The sequence below is a fragment of the Lepeophtheirus salmonis genome, chromosome 9 (assembly GCF_016086655.4).
Source record: "Lepeophtheirus salmonis chromosome 9, UVic_Lsal_1.4, whole genome shotgun sequence".
NCBI classification, from domain to species: Eukaryota; Metazoa; Arthropoda; class Copepoda; order Siphonostomatoida; family Caligidae; genus Lepeophtheirus; species Lepeophtheirus salmonis.
Window position 1 is genome coordinate 18,740,677 of NC_052139.2, and position 17,325 is coordinate 18,758,001.

The 17,325-nt window shown below is 31.6% G+C and overlaps 1 protein-coding gene across 2 annotated transcripts in view; it reads left to right on the forward strand.

The window, feature by feature from the left end:
* The window catches only part of LOC121124507 (uncharacterized), an 88,377-nt gene extending 81,331 nt beyond the window's left edge, over positions 1-7,046 (forward strand). For both annotated transcript variants that reach the window (XM_040719673.2, XM_071891022.1), the window contains one exon: positions 6,833-7,046. In XM_040719673.2, coding sequence (XP_040575607.1) covers positions 6,833-6,946 — 114 coding nt within the window. In that variant the 3' untranslated portion in view covers positions 6,947-7,046. The remainder of the gene's footprint in view (positions 1-6,832) is intronic.
* Positions 7,047-17,325: the final 10,279 nt, after the last annotated feature.

Below are 17,325 nucleotides of genomic sequence, written 5' to 3' on the forward strand. Positions count from 1 at the left end.
CTTATGAGAAATTCCTGTCGTTCAGCTCATATGATCTTTTTACAATAATAAAACTATTATATTTGACGTAGTTGTAATTTTATATCAATATCATGTGGCATTTTAAGCAACTTGTACAATTTTGGGTTAATATTTGAAATCCCAAAAAATTATGGATTGACTGAATGTATACAATTCAAAATCAAGGAAGAACAGGGCTTACTTTAATTAATGGTTGATTAATTATAATTTTGATTGATAGGTTTCTTCTTTTTTCTTCTTCTCCTAACTATATAATTAGTCTGATCAAGATTAAAGTTCGAACCGATTATATAAAAAGGCAGGGGATATGTCATGCGGCAAAATCACTTCAGGGTAAAATCACCGACGGCGAAAATGTTCGCGGTAAAATGATCCAAAACCGGTCTCAATGAAGGAAAACCATATGTCTCGCTCCCGTCTTATCCTTGCGCTCCCTTTTTCTTTACAAGCTTAACTCTAATTATATCCTAGTTTACTAACAGAGGGTGAACAAATCCTTTATAAACAAAGCCAAGCATAAGCCAATTTACTACTCGAAAAGAATGATAAGTGATCTCAAGACCTAATATCCCCCGAACAAGAGGAATTTTGTTTTTATTCTTCTTCAAAAAGTATACAGCAAGACTTCCGTTGTAAATCTGTGAAGGTACTCCATACATATAATATTGTTTTTAATTAATCCTGACAGGAAATATAATGTGATCCCAAAAGCATATTCACAGTTGGTTTTATGTATGTATAAATCTATCTTATTGAAAAAAATAAATATATGTATGTATTTCTCTGATAATGGAAAATAATATTTGTCAGAAATAGAATATCAGAGAAGTATTATTATTATTCCCGCTCTTTCTCTTTCTTAGAAAAGATTTATTCTTATTTAGGTTAGAATGAAGTAAAGTCGCACAATTTGTAGATATACAGCCTCTTTATTCTTTATGCCCCCCCTCCCATTTCAAAAAGAAAAGCAAAAATCTAGAAGGATTAGGTAATTTTAGAAAGGCCTTTCTAATGTTCTTTTACTTGCACCAGCCTCAATTACAAAATATCATTATGTAATCTAAACTTTTGTAATGAGTAAGTCAGTGATACAATTTGACATGTTTTGATAATGGATTGAAATGCTGTATCCCTGATTGCTTTTACCTCGAGAATCAAAAAAGTTATTTTATAATCTAGAATTTTTGGTTTTGGTCAATTTTTTTAACAACATTTATGATTTAGTGTTGTTTTTCTCATTGAAATATCCAACTCGTATTTTGTAGGTATGCGTTTTATGTTTACAAAATACTATAACTATTTCTCTAACTTTTGATGAAACGTAAAAAAGGAACTTGAAGTAATAAAAAATGACGAAAAATTGACTCTTTCTTTTCATAGTTTCTTGTAAAGTATTAGTTAGATTAGGGATAAGTAATTTATTATTTCTGGTCTTTTTTTAAGTGAGCTATATCTGGCTTCTTTTTGGGCACGCCGGATCATAAAATACGGTGCTGTAGAGGTGTGAGGACGCTTTTTGCACGGTATTGAACTTTGCCTAGTCGAGTATGGAGGTCCCATAAGGAAGAAATTCGCTATATTTTACATTTTTACTACCTGAAAAGGAAAAATGCGTCCTTTTTGAGGTGGGCTGTGACTGGTATTGAAAAATGAATCACTTACGTCAATGTTAAGCAACATAGGTTGGGGTCGAAAGCCAAAGAAGTGGCTCAGACTGTGGTGAAGCAAGGACTTACTACCAGGAATGTGTTGCTGTGTGTTTGGTGGGATTGAGAGGGCAAAATCTACTATGAGCTTCTCACCAATGGTCAAACGCTTAATTCTGCCAAATACTGTGAACACTCGAGTGTTTGAAGCTGGTGATTGAACAAAATCGGGGAGTATTGATGAATATGAGAAAACAACGCGAGGCTGTTCACATCTTTGATGACACAAATCGAAATAATGCGATAAATACGAAACTACTTTTTCTCCAACCTGTTATTTGGTTAATTTGTAATTAAAGTAAAAATTTTACTAAAAAAATATATGTTAAAATTATTTATTGGTTTAAAAAATATTTTTGTATTATTATTAAGCTATCATGACTTATTGATAGTATGTGAAAGTTGCTCTCTGTAGGCCTTAAAGCCTGCAATCTTGTTTTCGTGTTTTCCGAGGTAAAAGTAATCAGAAACAAACAATCTCAAGCCAAGGGCAAATAACCTGTTGGTTTTAGTAATGTGCTTTTACCTATTTTACAAATTATAACATATCCTTCTGGTGGCACCATATTGAAATAATATCCGGGATATCAAGGTACATTTTTACAGTTTGACTCATCAAGGACAACAGGCAATAGAAAATAAATGAATCTAAATTGATTAATTATTTAAATTATGTAATTGTATAATCAGACAAAAATAAACATTTTCCCCAAATATAGCCTCAATTGGCTATCCGAGACATACACGTTCAAAATGGTGGAGGTATCGATTAAGAACGTCTTGTATTGGTATAAACAAGCTACGAGAAGATCCAAAAGAGATAAATTGTTCTTTTTGTCATTAGAAGTTTGAGTTCTCATTTAATCTATTCAACATAAAGGCAAGACTGGGTCCTTTGGATTGGCTCATTGTAACGTACTCATGATACAAGGATTAATGAAAGATTGAGCGGCTCATCTCCAAAGAAATATGCATAGCATACACAGTGAAGCACAAGAATCAAGAGCTCCCTTCTTGGCTCCATGCCTACGTCTCTCAGGCAATTATAGTCATCAACCCCCTCTCTATCGATGGGAAATACTCATTCACAATATTTATAGAACTTTTGTAATAATTATTTAACTAGCTCAAAATACTCTTTTTATGATCAGATTTATTTATCAGGTCTCTGGATTTGTCGGTTTTTCTTTTTTGTTTTTATCCTTGCGTCGTTAATATTAATTAAACATGCAAGTATCGTTTTTTCTTTTTCTTTTTATTTTATGGGGAATCTTTCTTTTTTTATTAGTATTCGAAGAATGAAATTGTATTTCATCCTATATAAATATTTGTAATGTTAGTTGTTGATCTCTCAATTGCTCAAAAAATGCCTCATTATCACGTTTTTACTGGAAAATGCTCATTCTACCTTTTAAAGTGCAAAAATTGCTCATTTTAAGTCCGGTATGACATGAGTAGATAAAATTTTGATTCTAAATAGACTATACAACAGCTTTGATGATATTTTTGGAGGGGAAAATCCTCCTTCATTTCGAGAGGGGAAATAGAAAAAAACCCTCACTCTTTTTTGAGAGCAAACTATATATATGATTTCATGATTGAATATACGAGGGAGCCAGATTCTCACAACATCTAACGAAAGGAAAGGGAAATTTGACACAAATTACATGTCAATAATCCCTCTTGAATATTGCAACAAAGGATACATTTTTTTGGTACAAATTTTTTCCAAACTCTGATTGGATGTTGTGCAATTTAAGAAGAATCTCTTAGGGGTCATGGGTCAAGGCTACTGTGTACTACACAACCTATAAAAGAAATTTTATGTGAATGGAACCAAAAAGACGCCCTTGTCATTGAAAATTGTCAGCAAGTTCTTAAAGATCCATCCTTGGAAGCCATTTGTCATTCATTTTTACCAGACACTATTATAAATCTTGAATCAGAAGGAAAAGTCTTTTAAAATTATTTGAATATACTTTTGGAAGCGGAGCAATGGGTAAAAACCATTTTTGGAGAAAAATGGGATTTACTTAGAGGAAAATAAATTATTTAATTTTCAGTAATCCTGATATTCCATTGTACAAATGATTACACGTATAATCAGTGGTAAAAAAAGGATATAGAATCTTTCAAAGGTTTTCAAATAATGTTCTACTAAATTGATCATTTCTTTCCATTTTTTAATAGTTAAATATTGTAGAGCACATGAAAAGGCGTCTCACCTTCTTATCTGTCAAATAAAAAATGAACAATAAGAACGTTGTGGACATGTCTACCAAAATAAATAAAAAGAAAATTGGTTCTTTTTGTTCAGACTTTGAATATCTAGAGTTTAGAAGACGTAACCGTTTAAACCAGGACCAAGAGATGAGATTTGTAACGATTGAGGCATTAAAGAATGCATTGCTGGAAGTGCACAAGGCTATAGTGCAAAGTGCTTATGAGAAGTGATTCGAGAATTGGAAAAAGAGTTTGAACAATTGTATTGTATCTGAGAGGATTTATTTTGAAGTGGACGACATAAATACATATTGATGAATAACTAAATATTATACACCAAAATATATAAAGTCATCTTACTTTTTGAGCACACATTGTACATACAAATTAAAGCAATGACTGCAATTATTAATAATAGTAATATAGAAAGAAAGAGAAGCCTCCCTTCTCCAAAAACGTTGTGCTGTTAAAAAAAACAAAAACATTTTATCTCCTATTTGCAAACAAGTAGGGGGGAAATTATTTAAAAAAATAAGAAATTTGTTAACACAATTAGATTATATACAATTATATAAATGTTGGTCGTATATTTGTATATTGCTTGGAACATGGAAATATAAAAAAAAATCTAATTTTTTTAACTATTAGTATTGAATGGAATATATACCATGTAACTAACTTTCCTTAGATATATTTAGTATTTAAATATGTATTAATAAATATATATTTAATTAATTAATTTGTAAATATTTGTCTCCAAAAGATAATTTGAAAATAATGGGGGGATATGTGTAATTATTAGCCTACATAAAACCATGCATTTTGCTTTTCATTGCCTAGCAATGAAACACACTATCAAATAAACTACAATAAACGTACATACATTTGAATTTGTTTTAACCTTGTTTGTTTATCAACCGTTTCTAATTGAATTATTAATTTAATCTTGGTTCCTAAAATATATTCATTCGTAAATGGTCATTTATTTAAATTAATATAGTGGATACAAATGGACATTTTAGTGCATAAACCTCCTTTGCTTCATATTCAAAGAAAGACATATTTAAAAAACTAGAATGAGCACTTGGAAGAGTGCAAAACTTCCGCCTAAATTCAAATGGAGGAGTGGTTGATTATGCATTTTTACTTTCTGTGTGAGCTAAATCTTTGACCTTTACCGCTCAAAATTTTATGACCTTTTACGGTGAATACCTGTAGTTGCATAAATACGTGGACTAATTTTTAAACGCTTATATCTCGAGGTTCCGTGACCGGAAATAGAAAATTCCAGCACAAGTAACTCGGTAAATGTTTTGGCTTTGTTTTTGTTTTTCTTATTCGCATCAAACAAAGTAGTTTACGACGAATGACGAGGCCAAACGTCTTATGGTTGCCACTCTCCTCCGCGTCGGTAGGTATATCAAGGAGATAATCAAGGACACTGGACTATCCAGGGCTACTGTGTTCAAGGTCCAGAAGCTTGTCTAGAAGGGAAAAGATCTGAAAGACCTGCCCATACCTCTGGAATGACTCAGGATTGGCTCGCTGCCAACATGCCATTTTGGAACAAAAAAATTTGGCCACATCAATCACTTGATTTGAACCTCCATGACTACAGTGTGTGGTGGCAAATTGAGAAGAAGGCCTGTGCTACCCATACCCGAATTTGGACTCATTGAAGGCCAGCATCAATGAGCAATGGGCAGCCATGGAAGACCATTACATCATTAATGTGTACAAGACCTTCCGCGGGCGCTTGGAGGGTGTCATAGCAGCTGATGGCGGTTATATTCAGTAATGATATTAAATTTTATACCAGAATAAATTCTCTATTATATAATTCTCAAAAAAAAAATAGGTTATACCAATTTTATTACACATTTAATTATTTGCCACAAATAGTCCCCGTATTTATGCAACTATCGATATATGTAATCCTTGTACCAAATTAAGTCCTAACCTTTGGTGTCATCCTGGTGACTAGCAAACACAGCCCTAAACATTAACTTTGTTATTGTTGGTAAAAATAGTTTAGCAAGTGGAATCATGTTTTGTTACCTTTACCACGAAAGTTGAATGAGCTATGTTTTTGCCTCTGTTTGTCTGTTTTGTTCGTTAGTGACCAGGACTACACTTAAAGTTAGAGATGGATTTTGATGTAAAATGGTACGAATATGATTATATTTGGGCACTGTAAGAGGGTATTAAATTTTGAAAAATCAAGGTCAAAGGAATACAAAACATAAAAAATGCGTAATCGACCATAATTTTGGATCAAATTGAGATACAACACTCAATATGAGGAGGAGATTTTGCGTTCTACATATAGTGCCCATTATCGTTTATTATTAATTTACGAGTATATTTTTGGAGTTTGCCTTAAATTCATTTTGCATCCATTTCGTATTCTTCGTATTCCACACTTGCTCTCTGCAGTTTTGGCCATCTTTGAAAATAATGTCTGGGCACCTCTCAGACGACTTCGACAAAAGCGGGCAAACTATTCGCCGGCACGTCAAGGCTGTTATTGCTTGTCAAGGAGGATATATAGAATAAGAAATATAGTTAATTATAGTATTTCAACGTATTAAAATTGGGTTTGAGTTATGTTTTCTTGGTTCCATAAAAATCACTTTTTCGTAATTAAGTCAAAATTTGGGTCCCCACTCTGTATACGAAGAAAAGTTAAATTTATATAGTAATTAATTGCGCCGTATTACTAGCATAATTTATTCATTCTAGATCAAAATCAAAAAAACTTACTACAATCATAAAATTTCTTCATAAATTAAATTTTCTTAGATTTGTTTGATTATTTTATGGAATTTAAATTTGTGAAATCTTTGTTCAATTAATAATTCCTTTTTACTTATGATTTTCAGATAAAGAGGGAGATTACATCCGAGAGCACAACTCAAGCAGTGATTGAAATGATTCCTTTATCCAAATTAAACATTACTTCAGATGAAAAAGAATCAAGCGCTCAGGAAGAGTGAGTATAATGGAGACCTCCAAGGATAACGAATATATTAATGACATATTTTCTTATTTTTGTACATGAAATAAAGTAGTTATACTATACATAAGACAAAGTTATCTTGTGGGTTTTTATTAGAGTGATCTAGGTCCATTACCTTATAGGTATATATTAAACAAAAAAAAATTTGAGAACTCATAATCTCACTAATGGATAGATGCACAAAATAGGTAGATCAAAAACTTTGAAGTATCTGATTTGATCCTCTTTTTTTCAAATTGCATTTATTTTTCTTATTAGTAAAATAATTATTGCACTTTAGCATATGATTAATAGACTTGTGCAAACTTACTTTAGTTTGACAATATAGTAGTTTCTCGTAAAGTCATTTTTTTTTAAACAATAGCCATACCTTTATTTACAATTATGACAAACGAAAACAAACATTCTAACTGAATATAACAAAATCCCTAGGACTCTCACAACCAAACGCAACACTAATAAACTATCATAGTTTAAAGGAATCAAAAATCTTTTTCTCATTACAGGAGTTTTAGTTCTTTTTTCTTTTTGGAAGCCATAAGATAAGATTTCCTTGATTTTTTGGGAGGATACTGTTTAAAGGGCGTAGTAATTAAAAAAAAAAACAACATACTAAGAAGTTAAGATAAAGTATCATATAACTTTTTTACCCCCAAAAAATATGCACTTTGAATACGTACTCTGTACCTAGCCTTTTTTACTTTTTATTAGTTAAGTTTGTCGATTAACTTATTTTAGACTCTCATGATTAGAGTGATAACCATATCCCATTAAATCAAAATTAAGATTCTACAATTAAAATATTTACGTCGATTATTTAACTAATTGATAAAAGTAATTAATTTTTTTACCTTAAAGAAAGGAAAAATTCAGAAATTAAATTTAAATAAGCCGTTTAGAATATACTGGCGAGCATAATTTTTTTTTCAAATGAATTAAAGCCAATATTGGAATTTATCTTTGAGCACAAAATCCAAAACTGAGCTCATTTTTCCTCTCACTTTTCTGAATTTTGCTATATCTTGGATTATATTAATTCAGTACTATTATCGTTGAAAGTCATTTTTTACCTCTTAGAATAAAAAAAACTAATGTAGAAGTGTTTTGATTGATTAATTGGAATCCCATTTTTTTTTGGACCTGAAGGACCCCCAAAAAAAAAAAAAAAATGTAACTGCAATTTCTACCAATTTCTTTTTTTTGCACAAAACTTTTTTTGATTTCGAATAAATTTAGAAATCTTTTTTATTTGTATAGTTGTTTTTTGAGACAAAATTTTTATTTTTTATTTTAATTCTAGTTTGTTTCTTTGTTGACGCACCCTGTACTTCAGAAAATAAGCCTCCAAATAGCCTCACTTAAGATGTATTATAAAATCTTATGTCGCTGAGACAACAACTTACTTTGGAAAGCTGTTTGCTTTAATGTCTTACCTGTATTTGTTTTTTAATTATTTTTTAACACTGCGGACATCTCCAGTTTTTTTATTGCCTTGAGGCACAAAGATTAAATAGGGTATTCAATTTGTTCTGTACTCTTTTTTTTTTACACTATATTAAAAAATATATATAAGAAGAACGCCATTTTCATAAAGATAAATGTTTAGAAGGAAATTAGATCCTTTTTTTATCAAAAGAAATACCACTTGAACATATCTATAATATAAAATCCAATGATTGGACATTATTTGTTCATAGGTAGGTACTACTTGAACCCACTTCTTCATTTTTACAAAGAAAATGAAATTCAGATTGAATTATTTTTGACAAAATTTTTATGTTCTATACTCTGTTTTCATTTTCATCACTTTCTTGATTTTGCTAGAGCTGTTTACGAGCCATTTATTACGAGTCCAAGTCAAGTCTCAATTCTTTTAGTTATATGACACTTTAAATTCTAGTTATATAGAGTTCTATTGACATCATCCGTCTTCCTTTTTATTTCCACTTGAGTCTTAAATCCTTCTTCTTGTGTTATAATTTTGTTTCCATGGTATCCGCGGTAAATAATGAGTGTTTTATTCAAAAAACTTATTCAAAAATAATTGTTAGTATTAAAATTTGTAATTAAAAAAATGTAATAAAGACCAATTTTTTTTTAAGTTTGTAGTTTTGCAATTTGAAAATGTTAAACAGAATATATTAAGGCCCTTTTTTACTCTGATCAATAATTATACATATGTACATATATACATATGTATATAGTACAGGGTTGATCTTATCTTGTGGTACACGTTTAAATTTTACTCTTGAAAAATGTACAAAATATAATAAGATTTCTTGTGAGGACATTTATTTTACAAAATCATTGGAAAATAGAGCTTGGCACAACTTTTGTTCAATATGTGAGCCCTCAGCTCTAATAATTGTCTCAATACAAGGCCTCAACTGTTTGTAGACTCTGATTATGGTGTCAGACACGAGCTTGGTTCACTCCTTCTTGAAGGAAGCCTCTAGAAACTGAACACTCCTGTGAGGAGTAACTCACACCCTCTCTCCAGACGCACCTATAAAGAGTAGTCAAAGGGTTTTGTGTCTGGAGAGGAGGTTGACCACATGTTGAGGTCCCAAAACTCCGGAAAGTTGTCTCTCTGGAAGATCTGAGTCTTAACGGGACGAAGACACGGAGCTCAGTCGTGAGTGAAAACAAAGTTTACCCTACGCCTAAGCTTTCTCTGGACAAAGGTAGAAGTTTCTTATCCAGTAGTTGAATGTAAGCATCTGCATTGAGCCGTTTATTCCTATCCACAAAAATGTGAAGGGAGACTCCACAACACCCAAAACCATGGCTCCGGCTAGATTTTGTTGGTCTGGAGACATGTCTCACTGAAGCTGGGACATTCTCTGGATGTTAGGCTGTGATGTAGCGGCGTTTCTGCTTATTCAAAGTGGCATCAACGATGAAAATAATTTCATCAGAAAAGATCAAAACTTTGCCCCAATTTTTGTTAGACTTGAGAAAATCTACAATTTTCTATCCTTTTTCCAGCTGTCTCAGCTTGCTCTGTCAGAGGTAAGACATCTTGTTGTCCTCCTCTGTGATTTTGAACTAATGTAATTCCGAATCAAAAATAATATATTGTGTATCCCTAGATAAGATCAACCCTCTTTATAATGAAAAAAATTACTCAATTGGGAAAATGAAAAATGCCTTTTTTATTCCAGTTATCAAAAATTCCATAAATGGGTCTATGTCCTATTTACATTGTATTCGATTCAAGTTTGAATTTGCAGTTTGATGAGGTCACTTAAAGTGTGGCTCAAGTCCTAGTCGTGAGATTGATCAAGTCCCAAGTTCTGATTTAGTCTCTAGTCTTACTCAAGTTTCAATCTATTAACCTTCAACTGACAAAACGAATCTAAAATTGCAGCGTAATGAGCTGAATCAGTTGCAACTTGAGTCCAAGTTGTTAATATAAATTGAATTTGATTCGTAACACAAGATATTGGTTCCGATATGGCCATTCAAATTAATGTTATCAATCTCCCATTCGTTTATTGTGATGATCAATTATACGTACAATTTTCCAAAGAGTTAATCTGAATAATTTGTTGATCAAAATGTCAATAGTTCGGTAAAGAATAAAAATCCTCTCTCAATTTTCAGAAAAAAACGCAATTGCTTGCTTCTGTGACGACGAGCCCCATTTTTTGTTTGAGAAGGGATTTGCTCGAATACAAAATTGTGGTAGAGTAATTGTTGCCCATTTATGTGAGGTATTGACAGGGTGTCGAGATTTATTATGCAAAATTTAAAATTTCTCTGGGCTGTTCTCCATTACAAAGCCAAGAAAATATTTTTTTATTTGTCAAATCAAACGATGATTCTCACTCAATGCTAGATGCAAATTGGATGGACTGATTTGTCTGAATGCCTATTATAATCAACAAACTCAAACAATTTTCTTTTTCAAAATAAGAAATTTTTGTGGCCAATAATATTGCCTGTTGTTAAAAAGCAAATATAATGTCGGCTTTTTTGTAAATGACATACCCATCAATGTTTCTCAATTTTTTATTTAATTTCCTTTTGTACCAATTTTCTCCCATTAATATTACACTTTTGTTATCTTAAATTTAATATATTTTTGCAAGATGAACTATATTACAATCATGTAAATTCCGTTTTTAAAATTGTATCATGCGCGTTGAGTCCTTCATCTAACATTAAAATAGTCAATATCTGCAACAATGGATAATTTAGGGTTTTAAAATCAAATATCCCCTTGGATAAGTAAATACATAGAATTTGCTTAGAAAAGAGTTATGACACATATCTACTAAACAAACTCAGTTTCTATTGATGAAACAACGCACAGACATATCAAAGTGATTCTAAGAGGATCGGATAAGCTCATTCAACATTAAAGTCCCTTCCTAAGTTATTTTCTGTAACCCAAGGTCGTAGGGAGTGGTGTAGGGAAGAGGAAAATTCCCTCTCATTGTCATAAAATTTAATCTAAGAGGTAATCATTTAGTTTGCCCGATGCTTTAGAGCTTCCGACGTCCTCGTAATAGAACTTATAGTTCAGGAATGTCCAACCTTGCATAGAATGGGCTGCATTGCCACTTGAAAAATTTTAATGTGCCACAGAACCTATTAAATCAAATATAATGAAAAATAGATTTATAAACAAAAACTATTACATATATATTTATTTCAAATTTAGCCTAAATCTAATTATTTAATGCCAAACAGCTTAAAAACTCCAATCTGGAAAGCCTGTTCAGGGGCGCCAGCAGAATGTTTTTTTTTTTTCTTGAAGTATTAAATAAGTTTTCTTTTTTAAAATAAATCCTTAAAAATATATTTTTCTATGGTTTCTCATAATTACGTTTTCCCAGAGCGATAATTTTTCCAAATATATTACTTGAAGTGATAATGAGTAGTGGGTAGCACTGAAATACTAAGCAGGCCACGTGTTGGACATCCCTGGTCTAGAAAATCCCCTTCCACCGAAACCTTTTGCTGCTTAAGATATCCGGGTTTTAAACTAATTTTTTCCAAACTTGTCCTACAGGACAAGTTAGGAAAATTATTTCCCAGTCTTACAAAAAAGTGACATGTACTAAAGTTTGGAAAGTTGGGCTTTAGGCATGTGCAAAAGTTATAAGTGGGAAAAAGTTGCTCTCAATATCAATTTGAAACCGATAGTAAAGGGAATATGGGCATTTTTTAAAAGCGTTAAAACTACAAAAAATTTAATTTTACAGGACTTTTTTTACGAGAAATGTGAGGTTGGGTTTTTGGTTTAAGCACTAATAGTTTCACTCAAATATTTAAACACATAAACATGGAGCAAGGAAAATGGTCGCAATCGCCAAGACGCTATCGTACCCCAGGTCGACGGTCTACAGGATCTGAAACAAGTGGAAGTTAACCAACCAGTCCCAACGGAAGTCCCATAAACCACGAAGTGACAAGTAGAAGAATCCAACTTTTCTGGCGACCTTCAAACGATCAATTGAGGCGAACCCGCACAAATACATTGGAGTCATCACGTAGACCAATGGTCTCCAAACTTTTTTCCTTTGAGAGCTACTTTCACTAAAGTCCATGCTAAACAAAAAATAGCGTGATTGCCATATCTAATTTCTGTTTGCCAAAAATGAAAGGAGAATTGTTTAGACCCTCCCCTAATATTGAAACCCAACATTAATCTAAATTTACTTAATAATGGTGATATTTTGTTTTAGTTTCTTTTTTCTATTTTCTAAAATGATCATTTAGCTAAATTGGTCTGAATTACTTTGTACTAAGATATATAACCATAGATAAATTAATTTGTTAAATTACTTTTCTAGCTTTATTTCTAACTAATGAATTTGTATATTATAAGTTATGAAGGGAAATTGAGCGCATTCGGCATTTAAAAATCAACAACTCTCTTGAACTTGTAAAAACATACTGTACCCTTATACGCTTAAAAATGCATGCAATTTCACTTCATTTATCATCACTCATATTCAGGGATGTAAAAATTGTCCAAATCAAAGTGAATATTCATGAAAAAGAAATGTATATATTTTGAACTTTGATAGATAAAATATCTCCTGACAGATATCACTATACAAACTCCATTGCCCCTTGCTTAATTATAAAATAAGAAGAAATAAATATTAATAAAGAAACTTTTTCCTGTCTGTGGTTGACTTATTTTTAACAATATCCGTTTGTAGCTGATGCTCGACAGAACATATTAAAAAAAATCAAAAAAAGGAAATTACAATTTTTTTTATTAATAATACAAAATTTGTATGTTGTGGACGGCTAATAACTCACCTCAACGTTGTGTACTTCCGCTAGTAATTAGTAAAAACACTCATACATTGCAAGTTGCCAAATTATACTTTTTTGCCCCGAAGAATTCAAAATTGTTCACATCCCTAGTAATATTATAACAAAAAAAAAAAAAAGTATAACTCTATCAGACATTTAATTAATTAATTGCTATTAATAATGAACAAACCGTATATTTTTGTTGTAGGAAACGTATGTAAAGAAGATATAAGTTTACTATCTCCGATCTTTACACCCCTTGCTAAAACAATTTGGCAATAAGGAACCGTTTGTTTTGATTACATATTCAAATTTAGGGAAATAATAACTTTTTTTTTAATATGAAATATTAATAAAATAATCAAAATTGATCCTAAACAAATATTACCACATCTATCGTGCGTGTACACGTATATATGTATATGTGGTTCTAGGACACATTGCCGGAAAACTTATTGCCGAAAGTCATTTTGCCAAACAGACACTTTGCCGAATGACCACTTTCCGAAGAGACACTTTGCTCAACAGATATTTTGCCGAGAGACCACTTTGCCGAGTTATATAATAAATATATTTGATGATGATTCATGCTCTAATACTTTTTAATTATGATTCCCATTCATGTTACTCAAAAATTAAAAGATAATATGTTTAATTTGTCACAAATTGCAAAAATTAAGTATTCATTAATTAATAATTTATTGATTCATTTATATATGTAGATGCTTCAAAAGTTAATATTCATTGTAGAAATACAATACAGTAGCATGGAGTTCGAATCTTTTACTGTTGTAGTACCTTAAATAATAAACAAACACGACAGTGATTCGTTCATACAGACTTTTTATCGCTATGGATTCGATCGAATTGAAGAAGTAATAACCATAATATATCTGTTATCTATTATAATTCGACATGATGGATTATCTGTATTTGGAAATAATCATGGATGGACGAACAAGCATGGTAATTAACATCAGATCAAAGAAGAGTAGAGATTTGAGATTTTTACTTCGTTATGATCCAGGATATTTCGGAAGAAGAGGAAGTTGGTTCTGCAGAAGCAAACAACTAAGAGGATTTGGTGAGGCTCTGAAAGGTTGGATCGTGGGAATGCACGAAGAAATGAGATACGTAAGCGAAGAAAACTGTAAAGCTCAGTACAGTTTGAACAATCTGGTATATGAATAGAAATATAAGAAGGACGGTTCTTTGTTTCTTCGTGAACCTTCTTTTTTAAACAAAGACTACTAAACAGGCTGGGTTACGTAGTCAGTCAAGGGACTCGAATCCTCGGAGTTGTGTATCTAAGACTGTGAATGTATACGTCCATTGGATCTCAAGCCAAGTTATGAGAACCATAACAAGTGAATTATAGGTTATAGGCTCTTTCAACAAATTTTTGAGTGTATTTTTTTAGTATAATACAATGACATTTAAATATGTAGCTTCATTTCTAATTATTGTCCCTTGTGAGTGTTAATTTCCGTCAGTTAACTAATTAATTGAATAAATGTACATATTTAATTACTATAGGAACGGCTTTAAAAAAATATTCGCCACTTATTACAAATGACAGTCATTTGCAATATGTATGTACTGCAATAGAATGTATGTCAATAGAATTATTGTGTTTGGAACACAAAGTGGCCTAGAAGACCTTGCAAGAGTTATAAAATGGGCATGTTATGGGACATTTAAATGTAGTCCATAAATATTTTTTCAATTGTTCACCCTACATATTGTTATTAATGAGACTAGTATACCACCACGTTTGTTCGTTTTATCGCTGGGGAAATCTAAAGATATTTATCTTAAGTTTTTTAACATCTTAAAGAGTCAACACTCAAAATTGAGTCCACAAACGTTAATGGTTGATTTCGAAAAGGCAAAATTAAATGCATTCAGTAAAACTTTCCCCAACTGGTCCTATCACTGGTTGTCTTTTTCATATGGCCAAAAATTTGTATCGCCACATAGTAGATGTGGACTTTAAATTTAGATATCTAACCGATTCAAATTTTAATAATAAAGTTAAGTACTTTACAGCCTTGGAATTTCTCCCCGTCATTGATGTAATTGATAGATTTATAAAACTCATCAACGATATTCAAAATCAAAAAAAAATAAATCAAGTCTAAACTTGATAAATTTTCTGGTGATCCAATTTTTATTTTCTTCCTGAAGCTTAGGCACGGACAACAACTTGAATGGAAAGATAGACAAATCTGGGTAAACTTACTTAGTAATAATAATGAATCATTACTTGTGTTCCTTGTGTAGTGTAAGTTGGATTCTACTCCAATGAAAAACAATTCTTGAGAATTATGGAGACCTCGAGAAAGAGGAGTGTCCATCAGGACTTGACCAGGTACATAGGATCTCCAATACATTCCATCCAAATTATTATTCATTCGCATTGTCTATTGAATCTCCATCGACACTCATTCAGTCATTGATTAATCTTAATCCACCCTCGACTCCCTCTTTTCTTTAAACATATTTTCCCTTTCTAATTCATTTATTTATGTATTGGGATGTTGTCATGATTTTTGATGAACAGTTCTAATTGAAGTTCAAACCAACTTTTGAAGCATCCTCATAATTAAGTGAATCAATTAATGAAATATAATATCTTTTAATTTTGGAGTACCATTAATGGGAATCATAATTACATAGTATTGGAGCATGAATCATCATCAAATATGTTTATTATATAGTTCGGCAAAAAGAAAAAGTGAAAAGAGATGGGACATATTGGCAACAACCATTTTGTCCCAGGTTCAGAGTTTATCTAATTTTGTAGTATTCAGAGAAGTATATCTGTTTACTTCTTTTGTCAGTTTCTCCACAATTTAAAAAAAAAAAAATCTTAAGTGGTATATTCTTGAAATATCAAAGTTACTGTAACGCCGAGGAGAGTGCTTGAGGATGCGTGCAGAAAGTTTGGAAATCACATTTAAAGTTATTTTTTTAGAGAGGTGACTAATTTTGTCTTAGTAATAATTACTTTCAAACCTGACGCTCATTCGAGTTCGGGAAGTTCATTCATAACGTTTTTTAGTGAGATTTGGATTTGGCTTTGTCATTCTGTTGTAATTTTTTTTTGAAATAATCTATATACAAAAGAGTCTTAAATGATATATCTTTAATTTTTAAACCTTTCACGAGATAGTCCGAATCAAGTCTGAAGTGAAAATCGTTAATGCCAATCAGAAACGATGAAGAAGCGAGAGGATAACCTTGTTTGTATCCGTTTCTACTAAAAACTTTCTTTTTGCATTTGCTAAGTCAAGTCAAGAGAAAGAGATTCTAAAAACACAAGATATCATACTGATGAATGTAGGTGGGAAACCGCTCTTTCCGTTTGACTTGGCTATTTCGATAGCCTCTTGAAGGGATCTTGTAACGTCCTCTTCTAGTGGCCTTTTATGAAGCCCTTCTGTGCTGGAGGTATGATCAGATGGAAAGTTACTTACATTCTTTTGTTCAGGATTCCAGTGAGTATATTATATGATATGTCAAGAAGTGTGATAGGTCTGTAGTTGTCGAGGTTGAGAGTTTTTTTTAGGAATAAGTATAATGATACTAGTATTCATGAACTGAGGTAGAACTCTAGTTGGAAATATTTCATCGTAGACTTTCTCAAAGACTTTGGATATAGGCTTACTGAAGGTTTGATAAAATTCAAAAGGAAGACCCAATGGTCCAGGAAATTTAAACTCTTTCTTGTAATCTAAATTATATTTACTTATTTCATGTTGTGAGACTGGGAGGCTAAGTTGCTCGATAATTGTTTTTTGGAACAGAGAATGAATTGTTTCTTCTACTGTATGTAACTACATTGTTCTTGGCTTGTCTCCTTTGCTTAAAAAAGTTTCATTTTGAAAAAATAGTACATTTGTTACAGAGCAGTATAAAATGATTGAGCTTCTTCCACAATTCGTTCTGGATGAATGGTTACTTCTCTTGAAGTAAAATGAATGGCTTTAATTTTTTTATATATTAGAGCTTTCGAGTTGTTTGATTTGAAGTTTTCCTCTAATGCTGTACTCAATGGAGTACATGGAGTTTGCT